Source organism: Chanos chanos, chromosome 16, assembly GCF_902362185.1.
Source record: "Chanos chanos chromosome 16, fChaCha1.1, whole genome shotgun sequence".
NCBI lineage: Eukaryota > Metazoa > Chordata > Actinopteri > Gonorynchiformes > Chanidae > Chanos > Chanos chanos.
Window position 1 is genome coordinate 6,805,388 of NC_044510.1, and position 18,951 is coordinate 6,824,338.

Below are 18,951 nucleotides of genomic sequence, written 5' to 3' on the forward strand. Positions count from 1 at the left end.
CTTCTATCGTTTGGCGCAGAGAAAGAAAAAAGAAAATACAGACCATAGCAGTACATCCAACTTTGACTATTAGCTCGACTAGTGTACATTCTAGCAGGCTGAACCTTTTCAGTAATATACAACATGTAATTAGCTTACAAGCTATTCATTGTAAAACTGCTCATGCTCTATCAGGAACTTTGATGTGTAGTTAGAAGCAAATTAAGTCATGGAGCTGAGTGCAGTGCAACTCAGCATGGCTCTGGGTCAGTTTCTTAAGATACTGCCATTTTGAATTCACCCTCAATTATTTCTAAGCTTAACTGGTGTTATGACAGGTGAGCCTTTAGAAAGCAATAGCCACTCTGGTCATTCCTTTGTACTTAACATGTGAAGGCCATCAACAACCTTTGCTAATCTTTTTAGATGGGACACATTTGTAAGGATCTCAATTTAACATTTCAAAAGAGATTGTCTACACATCAGGCAAAATGCATCTTTTTAAATAAATAACATTTGGTTATGTCTCTTATTCCTCATACAACTACTCAGACTGTGTGCATGCAACTGTTTCCAGAAGGTCATATTCTTTGGTTCCACTGAAAGTTCTGCAAGGCTGTGTATCAAATTCTTGAAGGGACCCTGCATAACTTGCTTGGACTAAAAATTCAGCAGCTCTTGACGAGCCCAGATTAGTCACTGGAAGCTCAAGGAGAATTCCCAATATGCCAGTGCATCCACAGTTCAAAATGGGCTGAGCCTCAGAAAAGGCCAGAGGACAGCCCCTGAGTGACAGTTTGACATTTTCCTTCTCTACACTACCACTTTGGAAAAGTGCTTGTAAAGAGGACCAGTTCAATTTTAACTTACTGGTCAGTATGGTCACACAGACTTTGAAGTCGCACATGAGACACTCACGTTGCCCATTCATAAGCTCTCTATAAAAGCCAATTATGATCTTGAATGTTAGAAAATGGACCAAAAAAAAAAAGCACCAATGTCCAGAAAATGAGAGGAAAAGTAGAAGGCAGCTGATACAGCTAAAAAGAAGTTGATTTTATTAAGTGAAAACCTCTCTGGTTTAATAACATCACCAGCATTAAAATCAGATCATCCCAGCTTTCACTGATGGAAGCTAATGTTTAACCATAGCCACTTAACGCACAGCCTGCTTTAACTGCACTGCCTGGTGAAAAGAGTCAATTCCATGATGCAACAGGGAAAGCTCTCCTGTAGCTTAAGAAAAAGTTACAGCCTTTACCAAGTCAGCTGGCTTTGCTTAAAATGATGGCTATTATGGAAGTTAGTGGAATAAAAGACATTAGTGCCAAGTGACCTGAAGCACATTTCTGGGCTTCACAAGATGCATGAACAGAATACCCATCTTACAGCAGCCCCCCCCCCAAAAACAGACTGGCACGGTTCATGGATATTTTATAGCTCTTTATTTGGTAGAACTTCAACCAGCCAATGGATTCTCCTTGACAACGAGACTGAGGGAAGCCTCACCCTCCCATTCAAGAGCTAGGAACAAAAAGGAAACCAGTTAGTCCACACAGAACAGTGCTCCCATGACAGGGCATCAAAGAATTCTTGCTCAAGTTAGTCCACACCTGCATCTGCCTCTAGATCTCTTCCCTTCCTAAAGCCACAGCCAGAATCGCAGCAGCCACACACCTGGTCATCTCTATCCGCGGCGGTCCATCTGAGGGAGACGGCTTGTTTAAGCTACAGGCACCTTAACTGCTTGGGATCAGAACGTACTGGACACATACCCATTGGGAGAGAAGGAACAAGCCTTGTGCTCCGCGTCGGTAGGAGATGAAGCCGCCGTGGCCTTCAAGAAGCACGTGATGTAGATCTGCAAAAGCAGCTTGGCTCAGCAAGACTTGCCCTAAAGCTCAAGAAACGGTACAAAGGAGCAGACTTCCAAGCCACAACACCAACGTCCCCTTACGTACCAGGCCGCTGTCCTGCTGGAACCTGAAGGCCTCCAACTGAAACTGGAGCTTATCGTCCTGGATCCTGTTCAGGAAGCGTGAATCCGAGCCCGTAATCTTGGCGTCGACCATGCACCTGCAGGAAGGAATGCATATCGTCGCTGTACTTCAGGAGCGAGCTCATTCTTTTGGGAGGACCCACCCTTACCCGTGGTTGTCAATGAAGGTATAACTGGGAACAGAGTTCACGTCCGGGGCCGTGGTAGCCACGCAACTGTCCACAAACACACGCAGGGGCACGTGCATGTACTGCATCACAACAGCTTCAATATGGATGAGGTCACCCAGGAAGTACTGATTGGAAGGTCTCTCAAACTGCCAGTCATCTGCAAAGAAAAGCCAGTATTGAAGCAACATCCACGTTAGACGGAGGATTTTCACAGCCCTACCCACCAGTCATGAGCCGAAGGGAGAAAACAAGGAGTTCCTCTGCGATCTTGGTGGCAGCATAAGGGATCCAAGTGGGTCTCAGGGCATCACTGCTCACATCAGCTCTCCTGTAGTTCAGATGCAGGCATTGCATTTATTGCCACAAACCTCATTCTGAAATTAGACCAGCAACCAAAAAGTGCAGGAAGGGTGTGGGAGCAGAATCACACCTCACCTTGCATAGTGACACTCGATACCAACCACAGCATCGCCCGTCCTAACAACTGGAGTGCCACTGAGAGCCTCTGGTGCATAGACAAGGGTGAAGGAGTAGATGAGCCCATCCTCAGTCATCTGCATTGAACACAGCAGTTAGTGTATAGAATTCAGCTTTGGGCTCACGGCACTCAATTCATTGTCCAAATGCGTACCCTACCGTTAGTACACTGCCACACGCCTGCAGTTCAGATTCAAAGATCAGGGTCTGAGTTGCTGCATCTTCCCCAGCAGCAGCACAATCTCCCAGGGTAAGAGCTGATGGCTGGATGGGCTGGTTGATGCCAAAGAGGTCCTTCTTCACCTCCACCTGCACCACGTTCTCACCGCACCGAACCGCAACAGTGTTAGCAGGAAGAGGCGTTTTCAATTCAAATGCCACCTCTGGCTTCTCTGCTTCCACTGGAGCCATTGGAAACCTCCAAGCCAACTCCTTGACAGGACCCTGCAGCACCTGCTTGGACTGGAAGTCCACTGGCTCTTGCACAGGTTTCTGCATTGGCCTCTGCCGCTTAGGAGCTTCCTGCTGAACAGGCTTTTGCCAAGAGGTCTGCTGCGCCTCACTCAAGCTAAAGGCAAATAGTACCAGCAATCCACCAAAGCCAAACTTGAATCCCATAATTGCAACCACAAAGGCACTCTCATCTGCGTGCCTACCCTGGTCTTGCCTTTTTGAGGCACACGGAACAGGTGTGGCTCCGCCCACCAAAGACGAGTCTAATTAACCACTGGACCTTTTGAGTTAAAAAGCTTTACTCCATATGTTTCTTTTAAATAATACAGGTTCAAAAACATCTGGAAGTTTAGGTAGGTTTCAAGATTTTTTGGGTCATTGCTTCTCTCAAATGTAAGGTTGACCATGTAAAATTCAAAGGATTGGTGAAAAATCACACAGCTAATGCAGACTTGTGTGGGACCTATAGTGCTCAACTGAATTCCAGTGGTCTCTTTCAGTCATGTAAACATACAACTCGTATGGCTAACGATTCAGATTGCGTTTACACCACATATAATGAGTTTTTTCCCCCCTTCACCCACTCTGCTAAGCTCTACTAGTTCCCACCAGTTTTCTCTGCTTTGGAAGAAGCCTGTGTATGTTCAGTGGTTCAGCGGATGGACATCTGAAACACGGCCTTTTATATAATTATGAGAATTGCAGCAATTATTTGGTCTCATTTATTATGTCATATCCAGTGTTGGGATGTGATTGCTGTCCAAATCACTGCATATTTAGAGCTCTGTTTTGAGCCGGTGAGCTTCGTTCTCTTTCTACCATCATCTCTCACCATCTCCTGCCACCCTTCTGTGTCTGTGATCTTTTTATGTTCTCCTTTCTCTTTTTAGGCAACTTCCTCAGCTGTAGCTCAGTTTACACCAGGGAATTGGGTGTATTGTTGGACTGTTAAGAGAGACTGTTAAAGGCTTTTGTTAAGCTGTTGTAAATTTAGCTGAGTCACTCATAGACTGCACATCTCGGGATGAAACGTTGCTATATTGAAATCAGAGCAGATAGGTGGAACTGTATTACACTGGGTTTAAGCCTATGCTGATAGTCTAATCATTCTAATAGAACTTGGAATGGAGCAAATAACTTTGCTATTTTCCATTGCTACTTTCAATGTGATGTATGGCAGTGAAAAAATGGCCGGGGTGAAAGGAACACAAGGCCTAGGTCACTCTCACTCACTCATTATCTAAGCCGCTTATCCTATTCAGGGTCACAGGGGGTGCTGCAGCCTATCCCAGCACTAATAGGGCGAAAGGCAGGGAAACACCCTGGACAGGTCGCTAGTCCATTGCAGGGCAGACACACAAACACTCTCACACACACATTCATACCTAGGGACAATTTAGTGTCTCTAATTCACCTAACCTGCATGTCTTTGGACTGTGGGAGGAAACCCACGCAGACATGGGGAGAATGAGAACATGCAAATGTAGCATGCGGCTCCCACCACTGCTGGTAGTGGGGGTAATCTGGTAAAGACTGCAATTCCACTGGACCAGAATCAGAGGATCCAAGACTGGAACAGGAGGCGGAAAGGGTGATTTGCAATATTCAATGACCACGCAAGACAAAAAGTTATGAACTGGTACCTTGCATCTCTTTGATTATAATAAAATAAAGTAAATAACATTTGGTTCAGTATGCAGTTCAATTATGCAACAAATCATTTCCTTTATCACTATTTCTTTGATTTTGAACCAGTTGAACCATTTAACTTGGCTACTGTCACAGTTATATGTTTCGATTAGTCCTGAGATTGACGGAGTGTGTACTATAGTGTTGTTTGTCATCTCGCATCGAGCCGGTTATCAGACTTCTAATCAGAGGTCGTTGGAGGGACTGGGTTGCTAGACACCTTCCTATGGTTAGGAAAGGATGTCATTGTAAGCTCTGGAACAGAATTCAATACTGTATAATTATTTTTCGCTGTGAGAGAGTTAAAAATTGGTGCTTTTCTTGATTGTGAGAGAGTTAAGAAGTAGCGCATTATACTGGTATTGTAAGTTGTTAAGTGAGCTTCGTGTTCCCGACTATAAGTCAGGAAATGTTCTAAGTAAAGTTAGAAACGCTGCAACTGGTTGCTGGACACCTTTCTATGGTTAGGAAAGTGTGTCGTTGTAAGCTCTGGAACAGAAGTCAATACTGTATAATTATTCTTCGCTGTGAGAGAATTAAAATTTGGTGCTTTTCTTGATTGTGAGGGAATTAAGAAGTAGCGCATTATACTGGTACTGTAAGTTGTTAAGTGAGCTTTGCGTTCGACTATAAGTCTGAAAATGTTCTGAGTAAAGCTCTTTTGAAGTCATCACAGGCCAGCCCATGCCCCCACCCGGAACAATGGATCTGCACAAAGTCGACGCTCATCTAGCTTCTGACAACCTGATGCAGTACTGTGAACAACTCAGTCTCGCAGTACAGGGCGCTGAGAAACAGGTTTACAGTGCTTGGCAACCACCTCCAGAGGGGGGACACAGTCATTTGCCTGGTCAGACCTCAGAAGGTAGCATTAGAAGCCAAGTGGGAAGGTCCATATCAGAGATTAGGGACAGAATGGCGGTAGTATTTATCAGGGTCCAGAAATGGCAGGACTAGAGTTATCTAGGCTCTAGCTTGTCGTCTGAGGATGAAGAGGTCATCATACGACCACTGATAAATACTCTAGCTTCCAGCCGAAACTAAATAGGGATATTTTAGGTGTCTACACAAATGACAGTTCATTTTGATGTTGATGAACTTTGGCCAGGTGTGTTTCCGTTCCCTCTCTTGTGTGTCATTGCAGGTATTCTAATGAAAAAGGAGGATCCTAAACAACTCTCTAGAGAAGGGTGCCCTGGCTGACATCAGACATCTACACTGGACTGTACCTGACACCTGGCTCACGGTCAAACTCACAATATAGCACAGCCTGCTTCAGGAGATGTCATCCACCAGTACAATCCAGCACCATAACTGTTGAATGCAATCATCCACCATGCCAACAATGTCATTTTTAATAATGCTGTACATCCTTTCAATATCTATGCATCATCATAAAAAGATATTTTATTTTATACTGTAAGCAGAGGTGCCTGTACTCAGTATTAGGCCGTGTATGTGATTACTATTAACATATCTTGGTTTCTTTTTCTGTTCTTTTCCTCCTTCTGTTCATGTATTTTCTTACAGTTATTTCTTTTTGTGATCATATTTTGTTATGATCAAAGGGGGGAATGTAAGATTATAGTGACATCTGAACAGACATGGTTCAGGATGAGAGAACTGTTTAACCTGATGGTCATATTACCATAGATACAAAGAAAGCTTCACACCTTTGGTGCCGCGTTACTGTTGGAGCCAAGAGCAATTGATTAAGGCAAAATACAACCGGTAATGGGCAAATGGCAGCCATCACAGACAAAAGGGGAATTTAGCATTAACACCTAGATTCTCATTTGCATCAAGCAATGTTGTACACCTATTGTCTGTTTGCTTCATGGTATAAAAGGCCGATCATGGTAACAGTTATTTAAGTTAAGCTTTGGCACAAGCAGACGTACTGCCGGATTCCACCACCACCAAATAAATCGTTTCTCCAAGCGCGCTTTTGGTATGGTTCGTTTACTTGTAAAATCACAAGAAAATCCAACAGAATGCTTTGAAGAAGAGTGAAGGAGGTAAATGTCTTTCAAGTCAAGTCAAAAAAATAAAGTATAAAGTCACAGTCTAAATTTGGGGTTGTGCGTGTGGTGCTGGGAGTTGAGTGCAAGAGTGGGGCTGGCCTAGTGCGGTTTGCGGGGTTTATCCTGCCGCCGTGGCAGGAGAGGAGTAAGGTTGGCAGTTCTTGACTCTGGCTCTTCAATTCAGGAATCGTCAATCCAGGGGTCTAGAGATCTCGTCTGGGTTAGCTCACCATCAGACTCAATTCAACTCAGAAACCTGAACAATTCGGGAGTCTGTATCACTCGACAGATTTCCATAAGTAGGGTGTTACAAAAATGGTGTCAAATCATTAAATGATGGTAAAAAGGGAATGCGTCTGCTACTGAACATATGAGAGAGTTTAGCAACAGTTAACAGCAATTTAGATGATATTCAATGCAAACGAATAGATTAGAAATAAATTAGTGCACAACCCCTTGGAGGCATACCCAATAGTGACTGGATTGTCAAGTGAGCAGAGCCGCCTTTGGGAAAGGTATTTTTCATCCCATTCTAAGGCACCTGCAAGTTTGCCCCAGGAAAGCAGTTTCACCAACTCGAGAGATTGCCCGACTACAATGAACATCAGATGGAGTTATAGATTTAAATGCATTTCATCTATTCAGTTGGTCTCAACATTGGTGGGGACACAACACCCCCCGCCCCCTCCCTGGGGGCTGTATACATTGCAAAATGTATACAGTAATGTGACCACTACAAAAAAAAAAAAAGGGCCGTTTAATGCTGACAACCAAATAGCATGTTAATAAATTCAGAGCTTATATTAAACTAACAGATCAAAGCCTAAAAGAAAGTACATTTTAGGAAATTACTTGTAAAGCAGCTCCTAATGACTTTTTTTGGCTGCCATCCTGACTGAGCAGATCACCAAATTAGCCTAACTGCCACACACAGTAATGTTTAGGGTTGCCGCCCATCCCGTTCATTGAAAAATGAAATGCACTGTCTTGCCAAAGCAATACAAGATTTGTCCTGTATTTGATGGACAGTGGTGTGTTCACAGAAGCAGTTTTGGCAAGTCAACCCCCCCCCCCCCACTGTTGGGCACATGTGCTCATGCTTTGCAGCAGTCAACTGAAGTTACCTAAAAGGAGTTTGAGGACAGCAAAACTGCTCCAGTTAGCTATTATGTAAGTGACCACTCAAGTTATACAGGTAATGCCTTCAAAATATTAAGCCATCAAGGGTTCAGTAATTGAGACCAGAGACAAGTCACCTAAAGGCAACCTCCTTTATTCAGAAAAGGAATAAGCAAGTATAATCGGCCATCAGGTGAAGCAGACATCCCTCAAGGGATGAAGATCACTCCCTTACTAGACACCAAGGTCTCTTGGGCAGCACCTTTTACTGCATCAGCATGCCTCCCTGTGAAGGACAAGAGAACATGGTAGATAAGCAGCATCAGGGAACAACTTCCTCTACAACGCTGGAGTCGCTACTCACTCTGCCTGCCGCACTGCTTCTCACAGGACTGGTTGGCGGATGGAGAACACACAGCTGTATTACAGTGGATGAACACCTAGGAAGAGGGGAGCCATACATTAGCTGTAGTGGTGTTGGAGGACTGTATGAAGGAACAGATCAAGTACCTGCTCCTGCAAAGGAACCAGGGACTCAGGATCCACAAAGGTAAACATCTTTAGGACAAAGCGCTTGTAGTGGCTTGGGAATTGAAGCCCGGAGGACCCATCCACTGGGATCAGATTAGTCAGGTAACGGTCATCCCGGTACGGACACCTGCAGGGACAACCAGAATCAGACTAGACAGTGCCGAGGACCTGTACAAGCAGGAGGATGCCAGCTTGGCAGTTACCCATCCACAAGGAGGTCCCAACGAGGTACGCTTTCAGAGCTGGGGGTAGATGTCGCCCAACAGTCACCCAAGGTCAGGACAAGATTGGGATCGGTCCTCTCCAAAACACGCACTTCCGCATACACTGGTTCCCGTAGGACCTTTGTGACTGGGTAGTCAGCGTCACTGTAGTACGAGGTATATGCTGCGTCGCCTGTGGAAATTTGGGAGGGGTCGGCACATCATTTGTGTCAAGAACAGGCTTGCAAGAGCATGGTGACAGGTCTGGTGAGGCTCACCTTCCACGCATCCCTTTGCGAAGCATTCACCATTCGCCAGCCTCAGTTCCACTCGTAGGGGGCCAGGGGCAGCCACCGGAGGGGGTGGAGGAACTGTGTTGACCTCAATAACCAGGGCCTCAACCGCAGTACCAGAATACCTGCACTGGAAGAGAAGCCTAGACACAAAAGGCAACCATTAGCCGAGAGCCTGCAGAATAAGCGTCCCCCTGTGCATGAAACACTTACTCGAAATGGCTGTCCCTGGTGATGGAGCCGAGGGGGCCGACCCCCACTTCGTAGGAAGAGGACATGATGTTCTCATAGACGATGTAGTCGTCACCTTCCTCCTGCAAAAGGAAATTTGCTTTGTACCATGAGGGCTTCCATGCAAGCTCAGTTAGAAGAACAGGATACCAACCATCATGGTGGTCCCACACGCTGTGACGGGGAACTGGAATATGGCAAAGGCTGCAGTGGTGCCAACAGGACTGCAGGGGGCATCACTTCCACCCAACAAGCTGATGGAATCCAAACTGAGCTCAGGTAATGTGGCATCCCTGGCTACCACCACCACAAACTGACCATCCCTGGTACACTGCACGGTCACTGGTTGCAAAAATAGTGGTTTAAGAAACACCCCACATGGTTACGATGGTACGGGTCACAAAGACATTACCCAAAACACATTAGTGTCTTACCTGCCTTCCCATAATAGCATTTCCGGCCATCAAAACAGCAGTTTATAGATTCACACTCAGCAGCAGTAATGTCAGGTTCACCACAATGCACCTTATCAAAGTCATCCACGTCACACCTCTGGAACGGTTCAGCCTTAAGTGGCAGTGGCTGCTTTGGCTCGTATCTCTGTGGGGCAGATTGCTGTTGGAACTGCTGCTGCTGCTGCTGTGACATCTGGGAAGCTGGAGTTTGTGGTTTCTCTGCTCCTGACCACCAAGGCACTGCATTGCAGACTGCACTAAAGCAGACACAAATGGCTACAACGCCAATGGAATGCCACACTCTTGCCATAGTTCCACAATTGCTTGTGACAGTAGGTACCTACTCCTGCGGTCACTTTTAAAGCACCTTGATTGGCTTGAATTCCCGGCAATTCCCCATGTCGTCCAATCAATGTCAATCAGTTCCCCAGCCATCTCTAATCAAAATAGTTGGACCAGAAGCTCTTATTGGTCATGCAGATCATTGAGTGTCATGACTTCTAACGACCCGTTTTGTAGAACAACTACATTTAGTCGCTATGTAATGAGTGTGAGTATTTTGAAGCTGGTTGCTAATGATTTATTTTAGAGTTGGCTTCCAAAGACGCCGTTCAAGAGTACTAATCCTTCTATCGTTTGGCGCAGAGAAAGAAAAAAGAAAATACAGACCATAGCAGTACATCCAACTTTGACTATTAGCTCGACTAGTGTACATTCTAGCAGGCTGAACCTTTTCAGTAATATACAACATGTAATTAGCTTACAAGCTATTCATTGTAAAACTGCTCATGCTCTATCAGGAACTTTGATGTGTAGTTAGAAGCAAATTAAGTCATGGAGCTGAGTGCAGTGCAACTCAGCATGGCTCTGGGTCAGTTTCTTAAGATACTGCCATTTTGAATTCACCCTCAATTATTTCTAAGCTTAACTGGTGTTATGACAGGTGAGCCTTTAGAAAGCAATAGCCACTCTGGTCATTCCTTTGTACTTAACATGTGAAGGCCATCAACAACCTTTGCTAATCTTTTTAGATGGGACACATTTGTAAGGATCTCAATTTAACATTTCAAAAGAGATTGTCTACACATCAGGCAAAATGCATCTTTTTAAATAAATAACATTTGGTTATGTCTCTTATTCCTCATACAACTACTCAGACTGTGTGCATGCAACTGTTTCCAGAAGGTCATATTCTTTGGTTCCACTGAAAGTTCTGCAAGGCTGTGTATCAAATTCTTGAAGGGACCCTGCATAACTTGCTTGGACTAAAAATTCAGCAGCTCTTGACGAGCCCAGATTAGTCACTGGAAGCTCAAGGAGAATTCCCAATATGCCAGTGCATCCACAGTTCAAAATGGGCTGAGCCTCAGAAAAGGCCAGAGGACAGCCCCTGAGTGACAGTTTGACATTTTCCTTCTCTACACTACCACTTTGGAAAAGTGCTTGTAAAGAGGACCAGTTCAATTTTAACTTACTGGTCAGTATGGTCACACAGACTTTGAAGTCGCACATGAGACACTCACGTTGCCCATTCATAAGCTCTCTATAAAAGCCAATTATGATCTTGAATGTTAGAAAATGGACCAAAAAAAAAAAGCACCAATGTCCAGAAAATGAGAGGAAAAGTAGAAGGCAGCTGATACAGCTAAAAAGAAGTTGATTTTATTAAGTGAAAACCTCTCTGGTTTAATAACATCACCAGCATTAAAATCAGATCATCCCAGCTTTCACTGATGGAAGCTAATGTTTAACCATAGCCACTTAACGCACAGCCTGCTTTAACTGCACTGCCTGGTGAAAAGAGTCAATTCCATGATGCAACAGGGAAAGCTCTCCTGTAGCTTAAGAAAAAGTTACAGCCTTTACCAAGTCAGCTGGCTTTGCTTAAAATGATGGCTATTATGGAAGTTAGTGGAATAAAAGACATTAGTGCCAAGTGACCTGAAGCACATTTCTGGGCTTCACAAGATGCATGAACAGAATACCCATCTTACAGCAGCCCCCCCCCCAAAAACAGACTGGCACGGTTCATGGATATTTTATAGCTCTTTATTTGGTAGAACTTCAACCAGCCAATGGATTCTCCTTGACAACGAGACTGAGGGAAGCCTCACCCTCCCATTCAAGAGCTAGGAACAAAAAGGAAACCAGTTAGTCCACACAGAACAGTGCTCCCATGACAGGGCATCAAAGAATTCTTGCTCAAGTTAGTCCACACCTGCATCTGCCTCTAGATCTCTTCCCTTCCTAAAGCCACAGCCAGAATCGCAGCAGCCACACACCTGGTCATCTCTATCCGCGGCGGTCCATCTGAGGGAGACGGCTTGTTTAAGCTACAGGCACCTTAACTGCTTGGGATCAGAACGTACTGGACACATACCCATTGGGAGAGAAGGAACAAGCCTTGTGCTCCGCGTCGGTAGGAGATGAAGCCGCCGTGGCCTTCAAGAAGCACGTGATGTAGATCTGCAAAAGCAGCTTGGCTCAGCAAGACTTGCCCTAAAGCTCAAGAAACGGTACAAAGGAGCAGACTTCCAAGCCACAACACCAACGTCCCCTTACGTACCAGGCCGCTGTCCTGCTGGAACCTGAAGGCCTCCAACTGAAACTGGAGCTTATCGTCCTGGATCCTGTTCAGGAAGCGTGAATCCGAGCCCGTAATCTTGGCGTCGACCATGCACCTGCAGGAAGGAATGCATATCGTCGCTGTACTTCAGGAGCGAGCTCATTCTTTTGGGAGGACCCACCCTTACCCGTGGTTGTCAATGAAGGTATAACTGGGAACAGAGTTCACGTCCGGGGCCGTGGTAGCCACGCAACTGTCCACAAACACACGCAGGGGCACGTGCATGTACTGCATCACAACAGCTTCAATATGGATGAGGTCACCCAGGAAGTACTGATTGGAAGGTCTCTCAAACTGCCAGTCATCTGCAAAGAAAAGCCAGTATTGAAGCAACATCCACGTTAGACGGAGGATTTTCACAGCCTACCCACCAGTCATGAGCCGAAGGGAGAAAACAAGGAGTTCCTCTGCGATCTTGGTGGCAGCATAAGGGATCCAAGTGGGTCTCAGGGCATCACTGCTCACATCAGCTCTCCTGTAGTTCAGATGCAGGCATTGCATTTATTGCCACAAACCTCATTCTGAAATTAGACCAGCAACCAAAAAGTGCAGGAAGGGTGTGGGAGCAGAATCACACCTCACCTTGCATAGTGACACTCGATACCAACCACAGCATCGCCCGTCCTAACAACTGGAGTGCCACTGAGAGCCTCTGGTGCATAGACAAGGGTGAAGGAGTAGATGAGCCCATCCTCAGTCATCTGCATTGAACACAGCAGTTAGTGTATAGAATTCAGCTTTGGGCTCACGGCACTCAATTCATTGTCCAAATGCGTACCCCTACCGTTAGTACACTGCCACACGCCTGCAGTTCAGATTCAAAGATCAGGGTCTGAGTTGCTGCATCTTCCCCAGCAGCAGCACAATCTCCCAGGGTAAGAGCTGATGGCTGGATGGGCTGGTTGATGCCAAAGAGGTCCTTCTTCACCTCCACCTGCACCACGTTCTCACCGCACCGAACCGCAACAGTGTTAGCAGGAAGAGGCGTTTTCAATTCAAATGCCACCTCTGGCTTCTCTGCTTCCACTGGAGCCATTGGAAACCTCCAAGCCAACTCCTTGACAGGACCCTGCAGCACCTGCTTGGACTGGAAGTCCACTGGCTCTTGCACAGGTTTCTGCATTGGCCTCTGCCGCTTAGGAGCTTCCTGCTGAACAGGCTTTTGCCAAGAGGTCTGCTGCGCCTCACTCAAGCTAAAGGCAAATAGTACCAGCAATCTACCAAAGCCAAACTTGAATCCCATAATTGCAACCACAAAGGCACTCTCATCTGCGTGCCTACCCTGGTCTTGCCTTTTTGAGGCACACGGAACAGGTGTGGCTCTGCCCACCAAAGACGAGTCTAATTAACCACTGGACCTTTTGAGTTAAAAAAGCAGCGCTCTACTCCATGTTTCCTTTAAATAATACAAGTTCAAGACCCAAAAGGTCCAGTGGTTAATTAGACTCGTCTTTGGTGGGCGGAGCCACACCTGTTCCGTGTACGCATTTGGACAACGAATTGAGCGCCGTGAGCCCAAAGCTGAATTCTATACACTAACTGCTGTGTTCAATGCAGATGACTGAGGATGGGCTCATCTACTCCTTCACCCTTGTCTATGCACCAGAGGCTCTCAGTGGCACTCCAGTTGTTAGGACGGGCGATGCTGTGGTTGGTATCGAGTGTCACTATGCAAGGTGAGGTGTGATTCTGCTCCCACACCCTTCCTGCACTTTTTGGTTGCTGGTCTAATTTCAGAATGAGGTTTGTGGCAATAAATGCAATGCCTGCATCTGAACTACAGGAGAGCTGATGTGAGCAGTGATGCCCTGAGACCCACTTGGATCCCTTATGCTGCCACCAAGATCGCAGAGGAACTCCTTGTTTTCTCCCTTCAGCTCATGACTGGTGGGTAGGGCTGTGAAAATCCTCCGTCTAACGTGGATGTTGCTTCAATACTGGCTTTTCTTTGCAGATGACTGGCAGTTTGAGAGACCTTCCAATCAGTACTTCCTGGGTGACCTCATCCATATTGAAGCTGTTGTGATGCAGTACATGCACGTGCCCCTGCGTGTGTTTGTGGACAGCTGCGTGGCTACCACGGCCCCGGACGTGAACTCTGTTCCCAGTTATACCTTCATTGACAACCACGGGTAAGGGTGGGTCCTCCCAAAAGAATGAGCTCGCTCCTGAAGTACAGCGACGATATGCATTCCTTCCTGCAGGTGCATGGTCGACGCCAAGATTACGGGCTCGGATTCACGCTTCCTGAACAGGATCCAGGACGATAAGCTCCAGTTTCAGTTGGAGGCCTTCAGGTTCCAGCAGGACAGCGGCCTGGTACGTAAGGGGACGTTGGTGTTGTGGCTTGGAAGTCTGCTCCTTTGTACCGTTTCTTGAGCTTTAGGGCAAGTCTTGCTGAGCCAAGCTGCTTTTGCAGATCTACATCACGTGCTTCTTGAAGGCCACGGCGGCTTCATCTCCTACCGACGCGGAGCACAAGGCTTGTTCCTTCTCTCCCAATGGGTATGTGTCCAGTACGTTCTGATCCCAAGCAGTTAAGGTGCCTGTAGCTTAAACAAGCCGTCTCCCTCAGATGGACCGCCGCGGATAGAGATGACCAGGTGTGTGGCTGCTGCGATTCTGGCTGTGGCTTTAGGAAGGGAAGAGATCTAGAGGCAGATGCAGGTGTGGACTAACTTGAGCAAGAATTCTTTGATGCCCTGTCATGGGAGCACTGTTCTGTGTGGACTAACTGGTTTCCTTTTTGTTCCTAGCTCTTGAATGGGAGGGTGAGGCTTCCCTCAGTCTCGTTGTCAAGGAGAATCCATTGGCTGGTTGAAGTTCTACCAAATAAAGAGCTATAAAATATCCATGAACCGTGCCAGTCTGTTTTTGGGGGGGGGGCTGCTGTAAGATGGGTATTCTGTTCATGCATCTTGTGAAGCCCAGAAATGTGCTTCAGGTCACTTGGCACTAATGTCTTTTATTCCACTAACTTCCATAATAGCCAATCATTTTAAGCAAAGCCAGCTGACTTGGTAAAGGCTGTAACTTTTTCTTAAGCTACAGGAGAGCTTTCCCTGTTGCATCATGGAATTGACTCTTTTCACCAGGCAGTGCAGTTAAAGCAGGCTGTGCGTTAAGTGGCTATGGTTAAACATTAGCTTCCATCAGTGAAAGCTGGGATGATCTGATTTTAATGCTGGTGATGTTTATTAAACCAGAGAGGTTTTCACTTAATAAAATCAACTTCTTTTTAGCTGTATCAGCTGCCTTCTACTTTTCCTCTCATTTTCTGGACATTGGTGCTTTTTTTTTTTGGTCCATTTTCTAACATTCAAGATCATAATTGGCTTTTATAGAGAGCTTATGAATGGGCAACGTGAGTGTCTCATGTGCGACTTCAAAGTCTGTGTGACCATACTGACCAGTAAGTTAAAATTGAACTGGTCCTCTTTACAAGCACTTTTCCAAAGTGGTAGTGTAGAGAAGGAAAATGTCAAACTGTCACTCAGGGGCTGTCCTCTGGCCTTTTCTGAGGCTCAGCCCATTTTGAACTGTGGATGCACTGGCATATTGGGAATTCTCCTTGAGCTTCCAGTGACTAATCTGGGCTCGTCAAGAGCTGCTGAATTTTTAGTCCAAGCAAGTTATGCAGGGTCCCTTCAAGAATTTGATACACAGCCTTGCAGAACTTTCAGTGGAACCAAAGAATATGACCTTCTGGAAACAGTTGCATGCACACAGTCTGAGTAGTTGTATGAGGAATAAGAGACATAACCAAATGTTATTTATTTAAAAAGATGCATTTTGCCTGATGTGTAGACAATCTCTTTTGAAATGTTAAATTGAGATCCTTACAAATGTGTCCCATCTAAAAAGATTAGCAAAGGTTGTTGATGGCCTTCACATGTTAAGTACAAAGGAATGACCAGAGTGGCTATTGCTTTCTAAAGGCTCACCTGTCATAACACCAGTTAAGCTTAGAAATAATTGAGGGTGAATTCAAAATGGCAGTATCTTAAGAAACTGACCCAGAGCCATGCTGAGTTGCACTGCACTCAGCTCCATGACTTAATTTGCTTCTAACTACACATCAAAGTTCCTGATAGAGCATGAGCAGTTTTACAATGAATAGCTTGTAAGCTAATTACATGTTGTATATTACTGAAAAGGTTCAGCCTGCTAGAATGTACACTAGTCGAGCTAATAGTCAAAGTTGGATGTACTGCTATGGTCTGTATTTCTTTTTTCTTTCTCTGCGCCAAACGATAGAAGGATTAGTACTCTTGAACGGCGTCTTTGGAAGCCAACTCTAAAATAAATCATTAGCAACCAGCTTCAAAATACTCACACTCATTACATAGCGACTAAATGTAGTTGTTCTACAAAACGGGTCGTTAGAAGTCATGACACTCAATGATCTGCATGACCAATAAGAGCTTCTGGTCCAACTATTTTGATTAGAGATGGCTGGGGAACTGATTGACATTGATTGGACGACATGGGGAATTGCCGGGAATTCAAGCCAATCAAGGTGCTTTAAAAGTGACCGCAGGAGTAGGTACCTACTGTCACAAGCAATTGTGGAACTATGGCAAGAGTGTGGCATTCCATTGGCGTGTTGTAGCCATTTGTGTCTGCTTTAGTGCAGTCTGCAATGCAGTGCCTTGGTGGTCAGGAGCAGAGAAACCACAAACTCCAGCTTCCCAGATGTCACAGCAGCAGCAGCAGCAGTTCCAACAGCAATCTGCCCCACAGAGATACGAGCCAAAGCAGCCACTGCCACTTAAGGCTGAACCGTTCCAGAGGTGTGACGTGGATGACTTTGATAAGGTGCATTGTGGTGAACCTGACATTACTGCTGCTGAGTGTGAATCTATAAACTGCTGTTTTGATGGCCGGAAATGCTATTATGGGAAGGCAGGTAAGACACTAATGTGTTTTGGGTAATGTCTTTGTGACCCGTACCATCGTAACCATGTGGGGTGTTTCTTAAACCACTATTTTTGCAACCAGTGACCGGTGCAGTGTACCAGGGATGGTCAGTTTGTGGTGGTGGTAGCCAGGGATGCCACATTACCTGAGCTCAGTTTGGATTCCATCAGCTTGTTGGGTGGAAGTGATGCCCCCTGCAGTCCTGTTGGCACCACTGCAGCCTTTGCCATATTCCAGTTCCCCGTCACAGCGTGTGGGACCACCATGATGGTTGGTATCCTGTTCTTCTAACTGAGCTTGCATGGAAGCCCTCATGGTACAAAGCAAATTTCCTTTTGCAGGAGGAAGGTGACGACTACATCGTCTATGAGAACATCATGTCCTCTTCCTACGAAGTGGGGGTCGGCCCCCTCGGCTCCATCACCAGGGACAGCCATTTCGAGTAAGTGTTTCATGCACAGGGGGACGCTTATTCTGCAGGCTCTCGGCTAATGGTTGCCTTTTGTGTCTAGGCTTCTCTTCCAGTGCAGGTATTCTGGTACTGCGGTTGAGGCCCTGGTTATTGAGGTCAACACAGTTCCTCCACCCCCTCCGGTGGCTGCCCCTGGCCCCCTACGAGTGGAACTGAGGCTGGCGAATGGTGAATGCTTCGCAAAGGGATGCGTGGGAAGGTGAGCCTCACCAGACCTGTCACCATGCTCTTGCAAGCCTGTTCTTGACACAAATGATGTGCCGACCCCTCCCAAATTTCCACAGGCGACGCAGCATATACCTCGTACTACAGTGACGCTGACTACCCAGTCACAAAGGTCCTACGGGAACCAGTGTATGCGGAAGTGCGTGTTTTGGAGAGGACCGATCCCAATCTTGTCCTGACCTTGGGTGACTGTTGGGCGACATCTACCCCCAGCTCTGAAAGCGTACCTCGTTGGGACCTCCTTGTGGATGGGTAACTGCCAAGCTGGCATCCTCCTGCTTGTACAGGTCTTCGGCACTGTCTAGTCTGATTCTGGTTGTCCCTGCAGGTGTCCGTACCGGGATGACCGTTACCTGACTAATCTGATCCCAGTGGATGGGTCCTCCGGGCTTCAATTCCCAAGCCACTACAAGCGCTTTGTCCTAAAGATGTTTACCTTGTGGATCCTGAGTCCCTGGTTCCTTTGCAGGAGCAGGTACTTGATCTGTTCCTTCATACAGTCCTCCAACACCACTACAGCTAATGTATGGCTCCCCTCTTCCTAGGTGTTCATCCACTGTAATACAGCTGTGTGTTCTCCATCCGCCAACCAGTCCTGTGAGAAGCAGTGCGGCAGGCAGAGTGAGTAGCGACTCCAGCGTTGTAGAGGAAGTTGTTCCCTGATGCTGCTTATCTACCATGTTCTCTTGTCCTTCACAGGGAGGCATGCTGATGCAGTAAAAGGTGCTGCCCAAGAGACCTTGGTGTCTAGTAAGGGAGTGATCTTCATCCCTTGAGGGATGTCTGCTTCACCTGATGGCCGATTATACTTGCTTATTCCTTTTCTGAATAAAGGAGGTTGCCTTTAGGTGACTTGTCTCTGGTCTCAATTACTGAACCCTTGATGGCTTAATATTTTGAAGGCATTACCTGTATAACTTGAGTGGTCACTTACATAATAGCTAACTGAGCAGTTTTGCTGTCCTCAAACTCCTTTTAGGTAACTTCAGTTGACTGCTGCAAAGCATGAGCACATGTGCCCAACAGTGGGGGGGTGGGGGGGTTGACTTGCCAAAACTGCTTCTGTGAACACACCACTGTCCATC

The 18,951-nt window shown here is 46.2% G+C and overlaps 4 protein-coding genes and 1 pseudogene across 4 annotated transcripts; 2 read left to right on the top strand and 3 right to left on the bottom strand.

Moving 5' to 3' along the window:
- Positions 1 to 1,409: 1,409 nt before the first annotated feature.
- On the bottom strand, positions 1,410 to 3,264 carry LOC115829897 (zona pellucida sperm-binding protein 3). Its single transcript, XM_030794067.1, has 8 exons — positions 2,785 to 3,264; positions 2,584 to 2,702; positions 2,373 to 2,476; positions 2,128 to 2,305; positions 1,941 to 2,055; positions 1,755 to 1,840; positions 1,593 to 1,684; positions 1,410 to 1,503 (listed from the first exon to the last, which is right to left on the bottom strand). The coding sequence occupies exons 1-8, from the start codon at positions 3,241 to 3,243 to the stop codon at positions 1,439 to 1,441; spliced, it is 1,218 nt and encodes a 405-aa protein (XP_030649927.1). The 5' UTR covers positions 3,244 to 3,264; the 3' UTR covers positions 1,410 to 1,438.
- A 4,786-nt stretch (positions 3,265 to 8,050) lies between these two features.
- Positions 8,051 to 9,948, bottom strand: LOC115829895 (zona pellucida sperm-binding protein 4-like). Its single transcript, XM_030794066.1, has 8 exons — positions 9,603 to 9,948; positions 9,323 to 9,510; positions 9,151 to 9,251; positions 8,923 to 9,080; positions 8,645 to 8,837; positions 8,421 to 8,568; positions 8,275 to 8,350; positions 8,051 to 8,196 (listed from the first exon to the last, which is right to left on the bottom strand). The coding sequence occupies exons 1-8, from the start codon at positions 9,931 to 9,933 to the stop codon at positions 8,120 to 8,122; spliced, it is 1,272 nt and encodes a 423-aa protein (XP_030649926.1). The 5' UTR covers positions 9,934 to 9,948; the 3' UTR covers positions 8,051 to 8,119.
- Positions 9,949 to 11,687: 1,739 nt separating this feature from the next.
- Positions 11,688 to 13,492, bottom strand: LOC115829902 (zona pellucida sperm-binding protein 3-like). The gene is made up of 8 exons (XM_030794073.1): positions 13,034 to 13,492; positions 12,832 to 12,950; positions 12,621 to 12,724; positions 12,377 to 12,554; positions 12,190 to 12,304; positions 12,004 to 12,089; positions 11,842 to 11,933; positions 11,688 to 11,752 (listed from the first exon to the last, which is right to left on the bottom strand). Exons 1-8 carry the CDS (start codon positions 13,490 to 13,492, stop codon positions 11,688 to 11,690), a joined length of 1,218 nt encoding a protein of 405 aa, XP_030649933.1.
- A 308-nt stretch (positions 13,493 to 13,800) lies between these two features.
- Positions 13,801 to 15,070, top strand: LOC115829762 (zona pellucida sperm-binding protein 3-like). Its single transcript, XM_030793929.1, has 7 exons — positions 13,801 to 13,925; positions 14,033 to 14,136; positions 14,204 to 14,381; positions 14,454 to 14,568; positions 14,669 to 14,754; positions 14,825 to 14,880; positions 15,006 to 15,070. The coding sequence occupies exons 1-7, from the start codon at positions 13,801 to 13,803 to the stop codon at positions 15,068 to 15,070; spliced, it is 729 nt and encodes a 242-aa protein (XP_030649789.1).
- A 1,755-nt stretch (positions 15,071 to 16,825) lies between these two features.
- On the top strand, positions 16,826 to 18,642 carry LOC115829867 (zona pellucida sperm-binding protein 4-like; annotated as a pseudogene).
- The last annotated feature ends 309 nt before the right edge of the window (positions 18,643 to 18,951 follow it).

Bases quoted from the DNA above. Each gene is read 5' to 3' on its own strand.
- LOC115829895 (XM_030794066.1), bottom strand. From the start codon at position 9,933: ATGGCAAGAGTGTGGCATTCCATTGGCGTTGTAGCCATTTGTGTCTGC. The intron at 9,511-9,602 runs GTAAGACACTAA...TTTTGCAACCAG, and splicing joins ATGCTATTATGGGAAGGCAG to TGACCGTGCAGTGTACCAGG. The intron at 8,569-8,644 runs GTAACTGCCAAG...TTGTCCCTGCAG, and splicing joins TGGGACCTCCTTGTGGATGG to GTGTCCGTACCGGGATGACC.
- LOC115829897 (XM_030794067.1), bottom strand. From the start codon at position 3,243: ATGGGATTCAAGTTTGGCTTTGGTGGATTGCTGGTACTATTTGCCTTT. The intron at 2,306-2,372 runs GTGGGTAGGGCT...TTTTCTTTGCAG, and splicing joins CTCCCTTCGGCTCATGACTG to ATGACTGGCAGTTTGAGAGA. The intron at 1,504-1,592 runs GTGTGGACTAAC...TTTTGTTCCTAG, and splicing joins AGATCTAGAGGCAGATGCAG to CTCTTGAATGGGAGGGTGAG.
- LOC115829902 (XM_030794073.1), bottom strand. From the start codon at position 13,492: ATGGGATTCAAGTTTGGCTTTGGTAGATTGCTGGTACTATTTGCCTTT. The intron at 12,951-13,033 runs GTAGGGGTACGC...TGTTCAATGCAG, and splicing joins CGTGTGGCAGTGTACTAACG to ATGACTGAGGATGGGCTCAT. The intron at 12,725-12,831 runs GTGAGGTGTGAT...TCTGAACTACAG, and splicing joins ATCGAGTGTCACTATGCAAG to GAGAGCTGATGTGAGCAGTG.
- LOC115829762 (XM_030793929.1), top strand. From the start codon at position 13,801: ATGCAGATGACTGAGGATGGGCTCATCTACTCCTTCACCCTTGTCTAT. The intron at 13,926-14,032 runs GTGAGGTGTGAT...TCTGAACTACAG, and splicing joins ATCGAGTGTCACTATGCAAG to GAGAGCTGATGTGAGCAGTG. The intron at 14,881-15,005 runs GCTTTAGGAAGG...TTTTGTTCCTAG, and splicing joins CTGCTGCGATTCTGGCTGTG to CTCTTGAATGGGAGGGTGAG.